Source organism: Dermacentor andersoni, chromosome 4, assembly GCF_023375885.2.
Source record: "Dermacentor andersoni chromosome 4, qqDerAnde1_hic_scaffold, whole genome shotgun sequence".
Lineage (NCBI taxonomy): Eukaryota > Metazoa > Arthropoda > Arachnida > Ixodida > Ixodidae > Dermacentor > Dermacentor andersoni.
In genome coordinates, this window is record NC_092817.1 from 70,902,438 (window position 1) to 70,919,850 (window position 17,413).

Genomic DNA, 17,413 nt, shown 5'->3' on the forward strand with positions numbered 1-17,413 from the left:
GAATAAAATTAGTAGTGATTCACGCCAACTTCGCGTATTTTCATGTGTGCGCATTTTTTATAGCCTGTACTTGGAGTGTCCGTGGTCTTAACTTGGCGATCTAGGCTTCTTCATGTTCTTTTCATGCTCTTTCAGCGCTTTTCATGCCAACTAACGCGCGTTTCCAAGCGCCTAGCTTGCGTATGTATGCCTTTTTGGTCCGTAGCGAAATTACATGGCCTCTCCCGCATGATAAACGTATTTATAGGCATTTGGTGGTTCTTTATTAGGGTAAAAAGCAGGTCAAGCAGTATAGCGATTCCAGCAAAAAGGCAGGAAAGAAAAAAAAACGCCTGTGCATTTGATCGCCGCCAGTCTCACCTCTATAAAAGTGCCGAATAAGGTTTCTATTCTTTTTCACGGCGCTTGCACCAATTCTGACAACCAAACAATAACAAATAACCTCGCAGCAGCAGCATACTGGCGGGTTGCTACACATACGAAATACGAGTGACCGCAGTCACAGGTGTAAATAGGCCAAGAATAAATGCACCTGTAAGTGGTCGAGCCAGAGGGGCGGTCAGATATAGCGTCCATTACTCGAACAGTTTATGAAAGGCATGGCACTGTGCTAACAGCACCGACTCGGAGTTATCTGGGCAGCGGTATGGCGATGCATCACCACGACCGGTGATAGTGTAAACGGCGCCTTAACGAAGTTAACGAATCTACATATCTAAGGACGAACTGCAGATGGAATCAACAAGGTGCTAGACTTTGCTGCCAGCAGTCTACACTATAAAGTCGAATCACTCACTACTTCAGAGGTTCGCTTCCTCACCTTTAGAACGCAGGCGCGACGATTCGCAGACCACTCCTCCTCCAGCGTTGCTTTGCGAAGTGTTCAGTCCTTTCCGATGGCTTAAATCCAAGCGATACTCTGATTCATTTGGCGTTGGTGTCGACCTGATTATTTCGAAGGAGGCGTCGGGTTCAGTACGACCCGACGTGTTTCCTTGGGTGGTCAGCGGTCGCTTGCTCCAGCTGCCCACGATGTTTCCGTTCTTGTGTCCGTGCGACGCCATGGCCGGTGAAGGGTTAACAGCTAAGGGGGCGGTTGCTGGGCAGAAAGGCTACACCCTCGCATCTGCGATGAAAGAGAAGGCAACAGTGGGAAAGGCCTTCAAGCGCGTCAGCGCCATCGTTTCAGCAGCGACGGAACATTTTATTGCGAACAACCAAGCCGGGTTGCCAAAACCAACGGGCGAATTCACTCAACGAAGTCCCCACTTTTTTTTACCTCTTTATCACTTTATCTGATATATGTTTGTGTTGCTGCTTTGCAAATCGCTGTTATCCTGTGGGCTTGCTCTTTGAATTTCATGGCTTTCAGAAGAGCTTTCAGATGAAGGCATAGATTACGGTTAGCCGCTCGGACATTACAAGTGCGATAACAAGGTAACAATACGAAATTTAGCAATCTTACACGTTCTAGGTCATCACACAACTAACGATCTCGCGCAAGACTATCGCCACCTCATTAGCAAAATACGTGGGTGCTCTCCTAACAGCGCTGATATTACGCAATTACTACAGAGAATTAATTGCTGCGCTCACACAGTCTTCGCTTCTTTTCGTGTCGGGATTTTCCTGGGTACGTCAAGCGCAAGTCACCGTATTTCATTTAATTTACACAAATTATTTGAACAAACCTGCAAACAATTTTACGGACATTGACTTCATCTACTGCACTTACCCGACACAAGCGCCAAAGCATTAGCGCTCCGGAAAGTTGTTTACCGCCCACTGTCGTTGGCTGGAGCAAAACGTCTAAGCTTTCTGCGAAGTCCACAGCAAGTCAAGGGGTAAACATTGGCAAACGAACCATATCTGTCTGCGCGTATCGGATCGCCCTCACTGGCCGTAGATGAGCAAACTTGTGCCACGGTCGGTGCTTGTGACCGCTTGCTAGACACAGCGAGGGTAGCCCGCCAATGTCTCAGGATCTATGCTTTCTACATATACGACGATTCTTTGGAAAGGAATTAATATGTGCGCATTATAAACGAAAGATAAGATGTTCCTGAAATCTGTTGACAGACGTCGATGTTTTGCGCTTGATCTGTGAGCCACTGTAACTCCGTACTTTACGACAATATGACTATTACTGTTGTAGCAAATAAATCAATAAATACATCCAATCAAGTAATCGATCGCTCGGTGTAAAGCACGTCAATTTATTTCATCTTCAAGAGCCTCGTGAGGAATATTTAATGGTGTGGTAGAGCGGCAAGTTGGTCTAGTTGGTGGAAGTTCATCTTGTAATACGGGGCTTACTGCGCTATAAACACACGGACGACAGAAGTAGAAATGGACAGGACGCGCGCATACTCACAACTGAATTTTATTGGTTGAAAGATGACATACATAGGCAATGATAAAAATGACGTCATCATGCTCATAGGCCATCCAAAATCACTGCCGTCACAATCTTGGGTCCGGAAATTGCACCTCACAGTCAGCAAGCACAATGGAAGGATCGCTAACGCATACACGCGCTTTCTTCTTTATAACATAGGCCTCGAGCAGCTCCCGTGTATATATGTATGTCGTCTTTCACCCAATAAAATTCAGTTGTGAGTCTGCGCGCGTTCCGTCCATTTTTACTTGTGCTGTCCGTGTGTTTATAGCGCAGTATCTCCCGTATTACAAGATTAATGCTGTGATCTGACTTTTTTTCGCTCATGCGCGGTGGCCACTCACAAAATGAAATAATTTGTCTTTGAGTGCAACATAAGGCCAATTTCGCTTCCATGGCAGGTTGTCATGGTTTCGCTTCATCGTGGCGCGAGCTGCATATATTGAGCCATACAAATAGGTGGGTCTTCTATACACGACAGCAGTCTACTATAAGCCTCAGCGTTGTAATATCAAAACACATGTGTGTTCTGATCTGGCAACTCCGCCCCATTGTAGGATAACTCTCCTCTGGCACTTGTAATGCAGGTGCCAAGTCGGTCACGACGAGCTCACCCCCATTTCACTTGATCAATGTGCTGATGTATCGCACACGATTGCCAAGAACCCCCTCTGCGAAATAAGCAAGCAAGAGAAAGCTCGCTGCTGTGGTCAAGAATGCCGCGATGCAATTGTGTATATGCAGTGTACAGACGAAGGCCACTAAAGGCCTCGGGCTAACACATTTTCTTCATTACTTGTACACCTCATTTAAACAAAGAGAGCGCTTGCAACTCACTTGGTGAGTGAAATAGCCTGCTCTGTATTATAGTGATAGCACTTGCATACAAATATATCATTCTAAATACAGTTTCACTCTTTGGGGCGTTTTATTTTTCATTAATTCTTTTTTTTTGTCACCCAACAATAGCAATGTATCTTGCGTGCCTTTCATTCCTTCACCGTTGCGCGTCCGGTACTTCCCTGTCACGAACGATATACATGTGCGTCACCAGTGCCGCATATCGTTCTTGGCGAGGAAGCAGCACGCGCAGAGTTTTCAAGAAAAAGGGAACGAAAGCAAGACAGGTGACGAGTATTTTGTGACAGAAGTACGCTGCAGAGGGTGCAAACTTTTTTCGTTGTATACGCTTACACTGCTTATACTCGAGACGCATTCGCACCGTCACGGCTGCCGGGATGTCGCTTTTCGACATGCCGGCGGCGCCCATGCCTGGATGGTTAGCAGGTCTCTAGAAACACGCAGTGCGTTTAGTCAAAGCCACCTAGAAGGCTTTGGTTTGGCTGCCAAAAAAAAAAAAGGACGAGAGCAAGTGGACGCACCGCCACACTCCGCCCGACCGACTCTGCAGCGGAGCCTGGGGGGGCGTTCTAATTTGGTGTTAAGTTCTGCTGCTCTGCTGCTGACACGAGCATTGTGCGTACACGTTCTGACCCAGCTGCGTGTATGCCACGTCGGGGTGCATACAGTGGTCTGAGCTGTGGGGGCATTGTGTAGGAGTTCACCTAGTGGACATGCCCATTTCGTCTGCTGTTAAAGTGCTGATCGGCTGGGCTGGGGTACGCGTCAGAAGGAGGCAGGCACTCCAGCCAATCAGCGCTTCAGCAGCAGCCCCAGCAGCCCCTGAGAAGTCTGCACTGACGATTAAAGCAATATTGCAGTATTGATAGGGTGCTTGCATTCACCTTTCACACAATTGCCGCACTGCATGCTGATTGCTTGAGTTGTCCACATCTTACGACCTAGCTGTCCTCTCCGACGCTTGACGCACATCTTGCAGGATATACAAGAGGACTTAGGCGAATAATTCATCCCGAGAGACACAGCGCTAGAGTATGGTGCACTACAGGGAGAGTAGTATATTCGCGCAGTTTCTTTCAAAATGCAATTATACCAACTGGCCCACGATACATCTGAAGAAAATCGTCAAGGCATCGTGGTAAAGGTAACTTTTTTTTTATTCAGGCTGATTCGAAGCGGCTCTCGCCGCCTCTTGCAGAACGTAGCAAAACAGATGCTTACGCCTTTTGAAGGCTGGTGTTTTTTTTTCCCATCATCTCCAACTGCATCTCTCTCTCTTTTTTTTTTTCTTCCTTCGATTTTTACTTTGGTTCACGCCAACAGCACGGCTAGCGTATGTCGGAGCCGTTTTAGAGACGGAGCTCCTCTTCGTGGACGTGCCATTGCAGGGCGGAAGCAAGAGAACAGGCGTGCTTCAAGGTTCGCCGTTCAAACGGCGTTGCCCTGAACACCGGATGATGAGGACGACGAACGAAGCGTTGACTTGTCGTCGCCCACGGCGTCCGAGTTCTTGTCCTGGCTACCCGTGGAACGGCCGATGCGCGGTGTGAACGGCGTCCTGCCGATCCTGGGAGTGAAGGCCCCTCGCCCGATCCGCGGCGTGAAAGAGCCGCGCTTGGGGTCGTCCATGAACGAGGCCACCTCGAGGCTGGTGTCCCAGCCAGAGTCGACTTCCTCGCCGTAACCGGAGCCTATGGACCTCCTCTTGCCTGCGTGGAAAGAAATGCCGATAGCTCAGAGCAGCGTGACGATGCTTCTTCTCCGATCGCACACAGCCTATAGAAAAGACGTTAGTGTCAGCTCCTTCGTCGCTGGAGCATGCCAGCTCTTGTACAAAGGCCGTTGACCATTGCTCCCATATACAGGAACTGGTAAACCGAGAGCGGTGGCTTTTGCAATTTTGTGGTAGACTGTACAAATGAGTCGTTTTGCCTCATTTTAGTGGTGGAGATTAGCTTCACCTGTATCTGAAGAGCTAATTATCAGCCAAATGGGTAAGGGGTTGCATGGGAAAAAAAAACACCATGCGTCTTCCTTCCCATGACTCCCTTAACAACTAACTCTCAGACCAATTGCAGATCCCTCGAAGTGGTTCAAACAGATGCACTATAGTCATACTGTTGTACGGCTTCGCGTTCCTTTTACCGACTGACAAAGCCTGTCCGATGCATCACCAGAATAGTAGAGCTTGAACAGCCGTCCCTCTCGTCGGGTCGGATTGGCCAATCTTATTTACTCCTTTGCTAGTACACAGAGGTACAGGTGAACACTTCTTAGTTATATATAGCACAACATTTGAAGCACTAATGTCCATGGCAATGTTACTATCCAACAGTCCTGGAAATCGTTAAATCATTATTGTCACTTCGAGCACGAGAGCTGCTTTAGTAGGCAGGTTACTCGACGGCCGAGTGCACTAACTCACCTAGCCTGGGCACGAATGTTCCCCTTCCATTGCGGATGACGGGGACCAGCTGCCGGGAGTAGGGTGAGTAGGACCAGTCGAGGTCGGCCCAGGCCGCCTGATGGGAACGCGATGATCCACTGTCCTCCTTGTGCACGCCGTCATCGGGCCGGCCCACCGACCTGCGAGGACAGTCGAGCACGTTATCGACTCGCATTCCGTTTGCACTGTTGTGACGGTATTATCGAATTATTTTACCTCTTAAACATTGAAACCGTACGTGTTCTGTTTGTAATTTTGTTTCTGAACAGTACACAGTGGGAAAATAAATGTCATCAATTTACATTTCAAATACGTATTGCACTCTTATCGGAGTGCTGCTGCCATGATGATACCAACCTGCCACTGCCATAAATCTGGAAACTGTAACCTTTTGATGGGCACCTGAACGGCATAGCCACTGAATAACCAGAGCATATGGTCTGAAATGATCTATGGGCATCTTAATACAAATAATCAGTGGTTTATTTCCATTGTGGTATGGAAGTGAGCACCCAGACTGCAGAACCAACCGCACGTCTTTAGGGTTCGAATACTGCCTACGGACATTCTTCCGCAAGTACTCGTTATGAATCTGGTGGGTGCGTCTTCGCGTATACAAGACGGAGATTCATCTCCCTCAACATTACTCTAATTGCAGGAACAACCACTGGTAGTAATGCGCTCATGTGATTCGGGAGCTCTCAGAGAACTGCTGAGCAGATCTGTCTGGTCGCACCTGGAAACCATATGACCAGCCCGCTTTCGGAAAGCTAGTCGACATTTTTGTCCCACCAGGAAGAGAGAGTAGAAGGAATTTATTTACAGAGAGGCAGAGGGCTTTACCTGAGTTTTAGCTTCATCTGGCATGCTACCATTTACTGAAAAAAAAGGGGACGGCTAATAAAATAAATGATGAGTGACAGTGATGAAGAGGAGATGCGTATATACGAGTCCATTGCGTTGTTTTGAGGCAACAACAGCAACTGCATTGCGACCTCCGTAATGCAGTGTGCCTAATCCAGTGGCTTGAAAAAAAAAAAAACATACTTGAGCGGGGATTACAATCACGGCTGCGCGGTGTAATAGAGAAATTTCGTCATTACCTGCGCTTACGGCCAATGCGAGGCGTGAAGGTGTTGCTGCGACGCTTGTAGGGCAACAGGAGGAAGGCCCAGTTACCAGACGTTGCGGAGTCCGTGTCCAGCGTGATCAGATCATCCGGATTGAACTCGTGGGCCGCTGCCGACCTTCCGACCCTAGGGAAGGGTATGAGGCCTTGCCGCTTCTGCAGCTCACCCCAACGGCCACCTGCCAGGGACCACGAGTCTTCGTCGTAGAAGGACTCATGACCTGAGGACCAAGACCACGTACAGTCGAAGTACGGTAAAGAGCAAGGGAGAGATGCTGGCTTAAATAAATAAAAAAAGAAACCTGGTACAAGCTTGAAGCGATTCGCAGAGTCTCGTTAATACCCCTAGCTCTCAAGAAGACTAGAAGTGCCGTGGTTTTGGGCAGTCTTTACAGGATTAAAATATCTCGCAGCTTGCGGAACGGGTGGCTCGAGCAGCGTGTGCATTTCGCGCAATGTCTGTCATGTCCAGAAAATTTTGACATTGCCCTCTTCGGCTATCCGTCGAACCACAACGCAGTGCACAAGAGTAACTCAACGAGCAGTACTAAATATATTATATTTCAGGTGGCCGCTGCAATCTCAACAACATTGAGTTAGCAACGTCGAGAAGGCGCGCACCTTTCTTAACATGCGTGCTTGCGGCACTTAGTTGTAAAGCCTTTGCTGCGTCATAACAGAATTTCGGTCAGGATTCAAACACTGCTAAAATGCAGCAGGAAAGTTAAGAATAAGTGCCGCAAATACGTACGTTGTTGGAAGGGTGTACCCTCCCGACGTTGATAACATAAAATTGATGAAATTCGGGCACCGTTTTGAAATATTGTTTTTTTTTTAATGCAATTCATTGAGTTACGCTGATACATTCCGGCGAGGTTTGACAGATGGTAGCAGGCGCAATGTATGAAATGTCTGGATATGATTTTGTGCTGCAACGGTCTTCCATAAGCAAGCCCTACACGAGCTAGAAACCTAAAGCTAGATTTTTCGCGACTGGAACGGTCGAAACAGACTTCATGCGACTCGCCTTCCTAGGGGTTCTTTAGAGACCAAAATTTCTCCCCGAGCCTGACATATATATCCGATTGTGTAAAAAGCCGCAAGACCATTTTGTAAGCTTCAGAAACCCATGGACATGACTGGCCATCATATATTGACTCATGAAGCCTTCGAAAACTGCATCTTCATCCTGTAATCCATGTAACCCCTGTCATTCATTCCCTTCATTTGGTGTTTGGTGTGCGGTAGCCTACAGTACGCGAATCGTGGGTGGTTCCTCGTTGTCAACTTCCTTTCTGTCTCTGAACCTCAACTTTTGCCGGTAACTGAAAGACGCGCGATGTGAAAACAAAGATTTCTGTTTTGTCCGCTAGTAGCCTTCATCAAATCTTCACCTTAGAGGCACTATACGGACATTGGACCCTAAGTTACGGTAAAACGGATAGTGCCTCGTTCGTGAAACGCAGGCGTCGTTTCAAGTAGGTTTAGACGTTTCTTTATGCGCTTTGACCACCTGGTACGCTAATACGAGTGGTAGCCGAAGACGTGGCCGATATGGCTAAAGTATATGAAACCCGGTTTATGAAGATATACTAACTCCGAGTTTTACCGTAAAGTAAACCTTCTTTCTACATTTTACTCAAACATTTCTCGATAATCGGTGAACACTGTAAAGAGCTAGGAGGGAACAGAAATGAAGTAATCGTCTGTCATCCTTTACTGGCTTTGCTTCGTGTTAGCTGGAAACTGTTCACCAGGATAGCTACAAATGCTTAAAAACAACAGACACGTTTTCCTGGAATTATGGTGAACGAAATGAGTTCAGACGATGGTTGTGTTGCAATAGGCGATCCTATAGCATGTCGTGCTTGTTCGGTAGTCATTGCCCCTCATTATTCCTGAAAAAGGTAACAGTAGGTTTCACTTAATGCTAGTCAAACTGGTGTCTAGTAAGAAGGCAATTAGTAAGCGTAGAACTTCTTTTTTTTATAATTACTTCGGGCCCTCCAGAAAACACTGTCTTCTAGGCTGCCAAGTAGCTTCTTTCCTCGTCGGCGGGCATCCACTAGGCGAAGCAAGAGTTTTAAAAGAAAATATTGTCATCCACCAACTCCTGTGCGTGGCACCTTTTCCTCCCGTTACTTCATGCCCCTCACGATGAAGTCCATCCGTTATGCCACCTCGCTTGAAACAGAGGCGCAATAGACATTAAGATGTGTTCGTTCACAGTCGTTGTTCATATGCTGCTAACAGTGTACAGATATAAGAAAAATTTGGAGGACGCTTAAGCTTCGCCTTTAAGAGCGGAACGCGATAGCATTCAAAGACCTCTGACTGCTATTCATTCTTCACGGCAACTGCAGCATATGTAACCGTAACATTTACCGGGAAACGCTGGTGGAGAATGCTATGCACGCAGGCAAGCTTTCTGGTCGAAACGCGGCCTCTTGCGTGGGTCGATCTCCTGTTATCGTTTCGCAATTTTAATGTTTCAATCTGAGAGGAGCTAGCATAAATGATATGCGCTGTCGGTGCTTTTTTTTCATTACATTTGTTTGTGGGCTGCCGTTCTCCATATTCCGAGGAATAACTTTGTAAAGAATGAAAGGCAAGGTACGAGCAACTTTGGTGGTGGTAGAGCCATTGGGTATGCGTGGTTCACCAAACTTATCTGCCGAAGCGACGTCGGACGCCAACGCCGGAATTTTGCGACACGGGGCCCTTAACGCTATTGCGTTAAAACGAGTCGTACCGCGCGGAAAATTTATCGATGAACGTTGCTTTCCATGCAGCGAGTAGATCTCTCAGCGCTCGTGGCATTCCAGCGCAGTCTGAAGAGGGAATTTTTAGCCTTCGTGATCGGGCGCAAGCCATGGTCGCACGACAATTCTCTTGCTCAAGGGGTAAAGTCTGTGCACCTTTGATTTCTCTTTGAGGGAAGGACATAAAAAATTCTTGCTTTGAAGCTTTAAATTTGTCTGTTTTGCTTCTATTCGTTTACTGACACCTTTACGACCTTTCGGCGTCGACACAGCACTCAATTTTCACCATTTCGCAGGGTAGCCAATCAGACTCGATTAGTCCTGATTAACCTCACCGCCTTTCCTGTACTTTGGAGTCTCTTCAACGTCTCCAAATTGAAACAAAATGTGTACTCTTGAAGACTAACAACGCACACCTCTCTTGCCACGAATTTTCGTGCCACCAAAGCTTTTAAACACAAAAGAAGTCCCACTACAATGACACCTACCCGTTTTTAATTCGCACCTTTGCAAATACCATATATCTCGGGAGTAGGTGCATAGGAGGTACCACTAAAGACATCACTTGACAGCAAGCAACGGTCCACAAAATGCATCTCGCAATTGCGATGTCAGCTGGAGCACGCTCGCTTACCGGCTGCAGCGAAGATGACATAGGCCAGTAGCAGCTGGACACAGGATGCCCAGACTATCGTAAGCCGCATCTCTGTCGATAGAACTGGTTGACGCAGTCAGTGATACAGCAGTGGTTACCCTTCGAGCTTCTGCCCTTTCACGCGCCCTGTCTGCACAGACCTCCGTGCTGCCGTCGACCTGCGACTGTCTTCGTATCCTACACCCACAGCGTTATGAAGACGTGACCACAGCGGGTACGACACAACGTTTCTGGGTGCGCTGTCGTGCTCGGGGGGACGAGGCAGCGGACAGCGTACGAGGCCTTGCCACCACGACCATCGCGCTTTTATATACGCACCGAACAGCACCGGAGGAGTGGTCCGCCCAAGACCGTTAGGCCGGCCCCTTGCCCCCGCTATACAGCAGCGACGGGCAACTTGTGTGATCCCATTTCGGCCTCGGCGCCTCTGCAGATCACGCAGCCGGGGCCTGATGCGTGGATGGCCCGCGGAGCCAAATGAAAATCAATTTTCGGGGTTGCGAGAGAGCCATGCGACATACGGGAGACCGGTCCGCGGATGGGATCTATGCTTCATTCCTGATATTGTGTCGCCGGCTTCACCGTCGGCGCGCGGACGACGGCCACTGCCAAGACGCTCGCAGCGTGTGGGAAGGGATTAGCCGGACCTGGCCAGCGATCATCGCCAAAGTGGATCAACGGCGGGCTTGCTTTTTGTCTACTCACTATACTACACCCCCTTCGCACTGTGCGAGGGACGTGCTGCTCCTGCTGCTACTCCTAAGGTTTGTCTTTGTCGTTTGCTTGCTTGTTTTTCTCCGACTCGGCGCTGTTGCAGCGTCCTCTTTCGGAGCGTCTGTAACGTCTGCGACGAGAGGCAGGCGCCCTCCCATTGGGCTGTGCGGCACTGTGACGTCACTGAGAAGAGAGAGGAGTGCGTCCAATAGCGTCGTTATCTGAAGGAGCTTAGGAGTAAATCCTGCGTGGCCGCTTTTCTGATTCAGATGACCTTTTGGAAGCTAACGGCGGAGCGAGAAACGTTAGAGATGCGTGGGAGACTGGGCCTGCGAGGCGTAAACTATTTGACGGAGTTGGTCACTATGACACCAGCAGAATGCAATGAACCCTATGCAGCTATCTTCTCAAGGGATTAACAGCTAAAGGGTTGGAATTTTGTGCAATTGAATAAGGTGTACACTTGACACTCGGCACCTCATGTAAGCTTTTTTTTTTTTTGACGCTGAGCGCTTTCAGCAATATAAGAGCGTTCATATCCAAAGTGACAAAGAAGGGAAAAACAGTAAGTGCGGTGTGCAACCATCGTCGGTACGCGGCATTAGTTCACTTTCGCAGATTAGCTTTTATTCTATACATTTACACTGAAATAGTATTTCCATCTTATTCATTATGAAATCTGATGCACTGCACGAGTCCTTTTGCGTCCCGCCCTCATAATAAAATAAAATATTCATGTTATATCTTTCAATTGTAATAATTAGCGTATTTCATTGCTTTCTTCTGTTCTGACCAACAATGTTTTGTCGTTTTGATCGTGGCCCACTCCTGTATGAGCCTGTGAAAAGGCTTACAGTATTGCTAAATAAATAAATAATAAATACATACTCGATCGCTGCGGCCATGGGTTGAACCGGTGACATCGTGCTCGGCATGCAGCAGAGCACCATCGTCACTCTCCTGCGCGTAGAAGAAAGGCTGGCTGCGTAATAGACGGAGTATTTGGCTAGATTGTTGCGTGTGCACAAAGCGACTGACGTACCAAGCATGTATACGTTGAATTCGTCGTGGTTGCCGAGATCGAACGTACTTGCGAGGCCGTGCTGGCTGTTCGGAGGGACCCGCAAGCAAAAGCATGCCGAGCCCTCATCCAATTGGCAGAGAGAAGAAACAGGACAACTTCATATGGCGTGTCATTAAATATGTCAACATATCGCTTTATTTTAATACAAATAAATGTTTAATAGAGTTACAGTCACTATTATTTTGTTCGTCTCATAGACATAAATACACTTTCCATAGGTACATGGTATTACACCAGGCTGTCGGGAACTTTGTTTCGTCGTGCACTTGAATCACTCTTCTCGCTCTTTGTCCGTAACTGTACACAAGCTTCCGTCGGTTTGTGAACGTGAGTGGACACTTTTGCAGTCGTAGTCACGAACATTTGATAAGAGTTGTCAGTGATAATTCAAACGACAGCGGTCACGTGTGACCACAAAGTGACGCGAGAACAAACTTCATGTTATTCTATGGGTCCAACAGGTACAGGCATTGAGCATTGATTTGGTGAATAACCTAGACTTTTTCTTAGGAGACGACAGCCCTTACAAACATACATATTATGAGTATACAGGCCACTTCCTATGTTCCTGATCATTACCTATCAGCTAGCTTTATAGAAGTGGCCACGGATAAACTAAGCAAGGTAGTAAAAAGGACGCACAAAAATACCTCGAAATGAATCGCTTATATGCTGCTGCTGAACAGATTAGACCAATGACTAAGTGAAACAGTAGGTAGGGGCTAACAGCTTACGGGTTTCACTGAGAAGTCCGCTTTTAAAGACAAACTAACGACCCTAGAGAATAACATGAACGCTTTGTTTCCGTTGCAGTGCAAAAAAAAAAGGAAACTATAAGCACAGTTGTTGCACACTGCCTTCATGTCACACCAGTGTGTCCAAGACGTGGCTGACCTCCTCGAAACTGTACATGGAGCTGACGCCTGTGTCTGAGCTCGAGTCCTGCGCATCAAGACAGCAGCGAGCGGAGGACGTCACTGAAGACGACGCAGCGGCTGCGACAGGCACCGGCGCAGTCACCGACAGCATCACACCCGGCCTCGGCGGCGCCGGGGGCTCGACGGGTCGGCACCTTCTGACCAGGATCTCTCCCTCCTCCCGCTCCACGACCCTGAGCTGTTCTTCCAGCTGCACCGCCATATTTCTCTTGTCTTCCAGCACATGATCCAAGTCCCTCAGCGCGCGTTCATTTCGTTCAAGCGCTTCCTCCTGCGACCGTGACAGCTCCTCCATCCTCTCCTGCTCTTCTCTGGCCGCGTTCAGTTGCTCCTGGGAGCGCCTCCTCTCCTCTTCCTGCTGCCAGGTGCACTGACGCAGCTCGGCGCTGAGCCTCTGTACTTTCTCCTCTTCGGCGGTGATGCGGCGGCACAGCTGGAGGACGCGGTCGTACGCCTCGAGCGTGGCCTGGTACGTCTGCAGGGACTCCTCTTCGCAGGCCTCCGGTCGGTAACCGTCCAGCATGTAGTCGGGCCCCATCTGTCTCACTCGCATCGCGTGCATCTTGGCCTCGTGGTGCTCGATCTCGGCGTCTCGGCTCGCCAGCAGCGCCGCCTGGCGCTCCAGGGTCTCGCTCTGGCAGATCACCCGCTTCACCAGCTCGGCAAGCTCTTCGCTCTGCAGGACGGCGTGCTCCTGTTGTCCCCCGCGCTGATTCTGAGACGAGGAGAGCAACCCGGCGCTGGCTGAAAGTTTCCGCGGGTGCACCGTGCGAAGCAGGCGCGGGGAGGCGCTCGACGACGTCGTGGTCGTCGAACTCGAGCCGCCGGATGCCTGACCTCTCCGATGGTGGCCGTGGTGGTGATGGCGGCGCCTGTGATGGTGCCGCGGCGGCTCGGCGACACACGAGTCCGACGTGGGCGAAGACGTGGTCGAAGACCAGCAGCGGACGCGTCGTAGGCTCAGCCTGACGTCGTCCTCGCTGTTCCACAGCTTGAGGATGCGCGAGTCGCCCTCAAGTCGGCGCTCGATGCCCCTCGGGCAGACCTCGACCAGCGCGTACTGCAGCGGGTCACCGCCGTGGTAGACCACCTGGATTCCGGACTTTCGGGACGATCGGCTCGAGGCGAGCAGAGCGCGCACCACTTCTTCGCACGTGGTCCTGCGGCCGACGCCGGTGACCCACTTCTGGACACCGCCCACCCAGACGGGGATCTCGGCTCCCATGACGGCGGCGCATAGGGCTACCCGCTCCTCCTGCTTCGTCGCGCAGCCACCGGGGGGTCCTGGAAAGAGCATTGAAAGAGACCCATGAGCTTGAGCGTGCTTCACGTGCTACAGAAGCACACATGATAAATTTTCCGACGTGTTCACAAGGAATAGTCAAAATAATTTTTGTAAAGGGAAGCGCAGCAGCGTTGCAGAAAAAGGAGACGTGGACAGGAAAGACGCTCACTTGCAACTAAGTACATCTTAAGAGACAAACCACCAGGAAACGTTATTGCGCATGCGCTGTCATCGATACTTCTCAAACACGTTTACATTTCTTTATATATATAAAATTCGCCTAACGGGGCATGCATCACTACATCTATAATGACAGCTATAGTGTAGGTGATAGCAACAACGGCACGTGCAGGTGGCCTGACAGAAGTCATTCCACAAAAAAATACCTTCGGGTGGAAAAGGACAGAGGAGGGGGCGTAGAAACTTCAGCCAAAGGCGAGGAACGTAAATTCCGTATCCATAGGATGCACTTACAGGGCACTAATACAAAGGAGCGTGAATGTGATCAGACGAGACACTTGTAGGTCAAAACTATGACCGACCCGGTGTGCGCAAGACTTGGCCAGGGATGAATCGAGGCACGAGAAAGCTATACCCCATTTTACCAGTTTGGTGTGAGATGAGTCAAAAGGTAAAATGACCATCTTAGAACGCGGCAAATATTCCCAACAAAGGTGTTCGTCATAGTTAAGATAGACCGCTAAATCTAAAAACCGGAGTATGCCATTGTCACGAAGTTCCATTGTGAAAGATAACGACAGCGAGCATCGTTTGAAACAAAGCAACATTCGCTCAGCTACTGCAGTATACTAATGTCATTATGCGGGACAGATAAAAAGATAAGAAAATCGTCCACATATCTATGAACTTTAAGAACAACGCCCTGGTTCAATTCTTGCTGAAGCAAACAGTCAAATTTGGCTAAGAAAATTTCCCACAATATGGGTGCCACACGCGATCCAATGCATATACCCTTTTTCTGTATGTGAATCTTACTGTGAAAGTTACCAATGGTAGAGGTGAGGTAGCAGTCCGAAAGCTCAAGAAAACCCTCTGCCGGGATAAGGCAGTCGTTCTGAAAAGCAAGACCACGTCTGAATCAATTGCTTCCCGGACAGTTACAAAGAGTTCATCATGCGGTACAGAATAAATTAACTCTTCTATGTCTACAGACACTGCAAAGTTCACCCCCGGTACTCCCATCCTCAAAGTCTGCACGTGGCTGTCCGAATTCTTGAGCACAAATGGGTCCTCTGGTACGAGCGCTTTCAGGTGACGCAGAATAAAAAAACTGACGTTGCGCTGCCGACTGTCTCTTTCTGTTACTACGGCTTGGAAGGGACATAGCAGTTTGTGGGTTTTTGCAGCAAAGAATACCCTGAGGCCATCGCCTTTGCAAGACTTTACCAGCTTGCATAGTGCGTCCAGTCTCGAGCCATTCAGAAGAGAGATTGCCCTGGCCATGACTTTCGCAGGTGTGACGTCCACTTATTTGAAGTTCTTTCTTATAGCAGCAGTAGCCTTCTCCTTGAACATGGGCGTCGGGAGAACAACGAAGGCTCCTTCCTTGTCACTAAGCGCTATGTCGAGGTCAGATTTTCTGAAAAAATCTGCGGTGCCACGAAGGATGGAAAGCCCTACTGAAGCACCTTTCCTGTCCACGTCTCCATTTACCGCAACACTTCGGCGCTCCCCTTTGCGAAAATCACGTCAAACCAACTAGCCCTACAGCTTGCTATTCTATAGTCAAAATAATGTTTGCGTTGTAGATCGTGCTCATATCACGCCCTTTCTGTGCATTGTGTATAGTCGATGGGCTGTCTATAAGAGGCGCATGCAACAGGCAATTCCCGAAACATGGCCACCATGACTTGTTTATGGCTCCTATACCGGTGCTTGAGATCCGCGGGTTCAAAGTTTACCTGCAACGGGCTCCGCACACCGGAAATTAAAAAAGACGTGACGTCAGGACCGCGCACTTGAAAAGGACGGCAGCCCTTTCTCTGGCGGAAGCAGGAGCAGACGTCCTGCCACCTCGTATTCGACTGAGATTATAGTTTGTTCAACTTGCTCAAAAAACGAAAACAATAACAAAACTATTGCTGGCTGCCGAGCGACAGCCGATGCCAACACTAGATATCGAAATTTTTTCGTTAATCTGTAGGCAATGATATGACGTTTCGGTGTTCCGTCGCAACGTAAAAATGGAGACGATGGGTGCAAGGAGCACGCAGTCTCAATTAAAAGAAACAAGCGCAGTAAAGAGGACATTAAAGGATTGCAGAGAGCACCTACGACTACAGTGAAGCGGTCTCATTTGAGGAGTCAGATAGCGACTCTTGCTGCGCGTCGAACCACCAGACAAAGCTAAGATCGCCAGGAAGAAAGCCGAAGATACACGACGTTCGCAGATGCGCTATCCCGTCCTCATTGGAGTACTGTTTAATCAATTTGAATGATATATACCGCATTTACAATTAAATAAAGGAATGTAAATTCGTCAAAAGTTGTGAGTAGATATTTAACTTTGTCCCCGAGTTTTCCTTTCGCGAAAATTGACTAAGGTTAGAAAATTTCAAAAAGTAAATGAAGCGCCAAGTTTACAATTTTTTAAGCTGCGTAATGGAAATAGCGTGCGTTTATGTATACCGCATCTATTAAAACTTGTATGAGATTGTCATATTCTGCGCTGCCCTCAAGTGTGCACGAATAATTTGTGAACAAGACTTTTTTTCAAAAGGAGTGTACGCGAAGTGGCTACTTCTCGTAAGCGGTAAACCGAAACCTTAAACTTATTCCCTGTAGGCACTCTAGTAGAGGCCGTTTATACGAGTGCGATATTTGGTTTTGGCACGGTAACCACGAAATTGTACACTTAATGCCACAACTTAGTAATTTACCTATTTCCAGAAGCTTTTGCGGTAACTTGAGGGTCTCAATAAATTGAATCCTGTACCGGCGCTCAGCAAAATTTACCTAGCATTTCTGTTAAACATAATAATTATACTTCCAATCGGTTCAGCAGTTGCCTAATGAATGTGTTGTGGTATTTAGCTTGTATTTGAACAGGAAAATCACAGTTGTTGGGTCCCAAAGCTGTCTCTCTAGAGCAGCAATCCTACGGCATATTTTCATACCATG

At 48.4% G+C, this 17,413-nt stretch overlaps 3 protein-coding genes across 3 annotated transcripts in view; all 3 read right to left on the bottom strand.

Moving 5' to 3' along the window:
* The window catches only part of LOC126536285 (MFS-type transporter SLC18B1-like), a 31,279-nt gene extending 30,077 nt beyond the window's left edge, over positions 1 to 1,202 (bottom strand). The window contains exon 1 of the mRNA XM_050183187.3: positions 821 to 1,202. Within this exon, the coding sequence (XP_050039144.2) occupies positions 821 to 1,064 (244 nt within the window). The 5' untranslated portion in view covers positions 1,065 to 1,202. The remainder of the gene's footprint in view (positions 1 to 820) is intronic.
* Positions 1,203 to 4,398: 3,196 nt separating this feature from the next.
* LOC126536287 (uncharacterized) lies at positions 4,399 to 10,537 on the bottom strand. Its single transcript, XM_050183188.3, has 4 exons — positions 10,231 to 10,537; positions 6,809 to 7,055; positions 5,685 to 5,845; positions 4,399 to 4,968 (listed from the first exon to the last, which is right to left on the bottom strand). The coding sequence occupies exons 1-4, from the start codon at positions 10,298 to 10,300 to the stop codon at positions 4,688 to 4,690; spliced, it is 759 nt and encodes a 252-aa protein (XP_050039145.2). The 5' UTR covers positions 10,301 to 10,537; the 3' UTR covers positions 4,399 to 4,687.
* Positions 10,538 to 12,149: 1,612 nt separating this feature from the next.
* Positions 12,150 to 17,413, bottom strand: part of LOC126536288 (ras association domain-containing protein 10) — a 56,572-nt gene continuing 51,308 nt past the window's right edge. Inside the window, exon 2 of the mRNA XM_050183189.3 lies at positions 12,150 to 14,271. Within this exon, the coding sequence (XP_050039146.2) occupies positions 12,914 to 14,212 (1,299 nt within the window). The 5' untranslated portion in view covers positions 14,213 to 14,271 and the 3' untranslated portion in view covers positions 12,150 to 12,913. The remainder of the gene's footprint in view (positions 14,272 to 17,413) is intronic.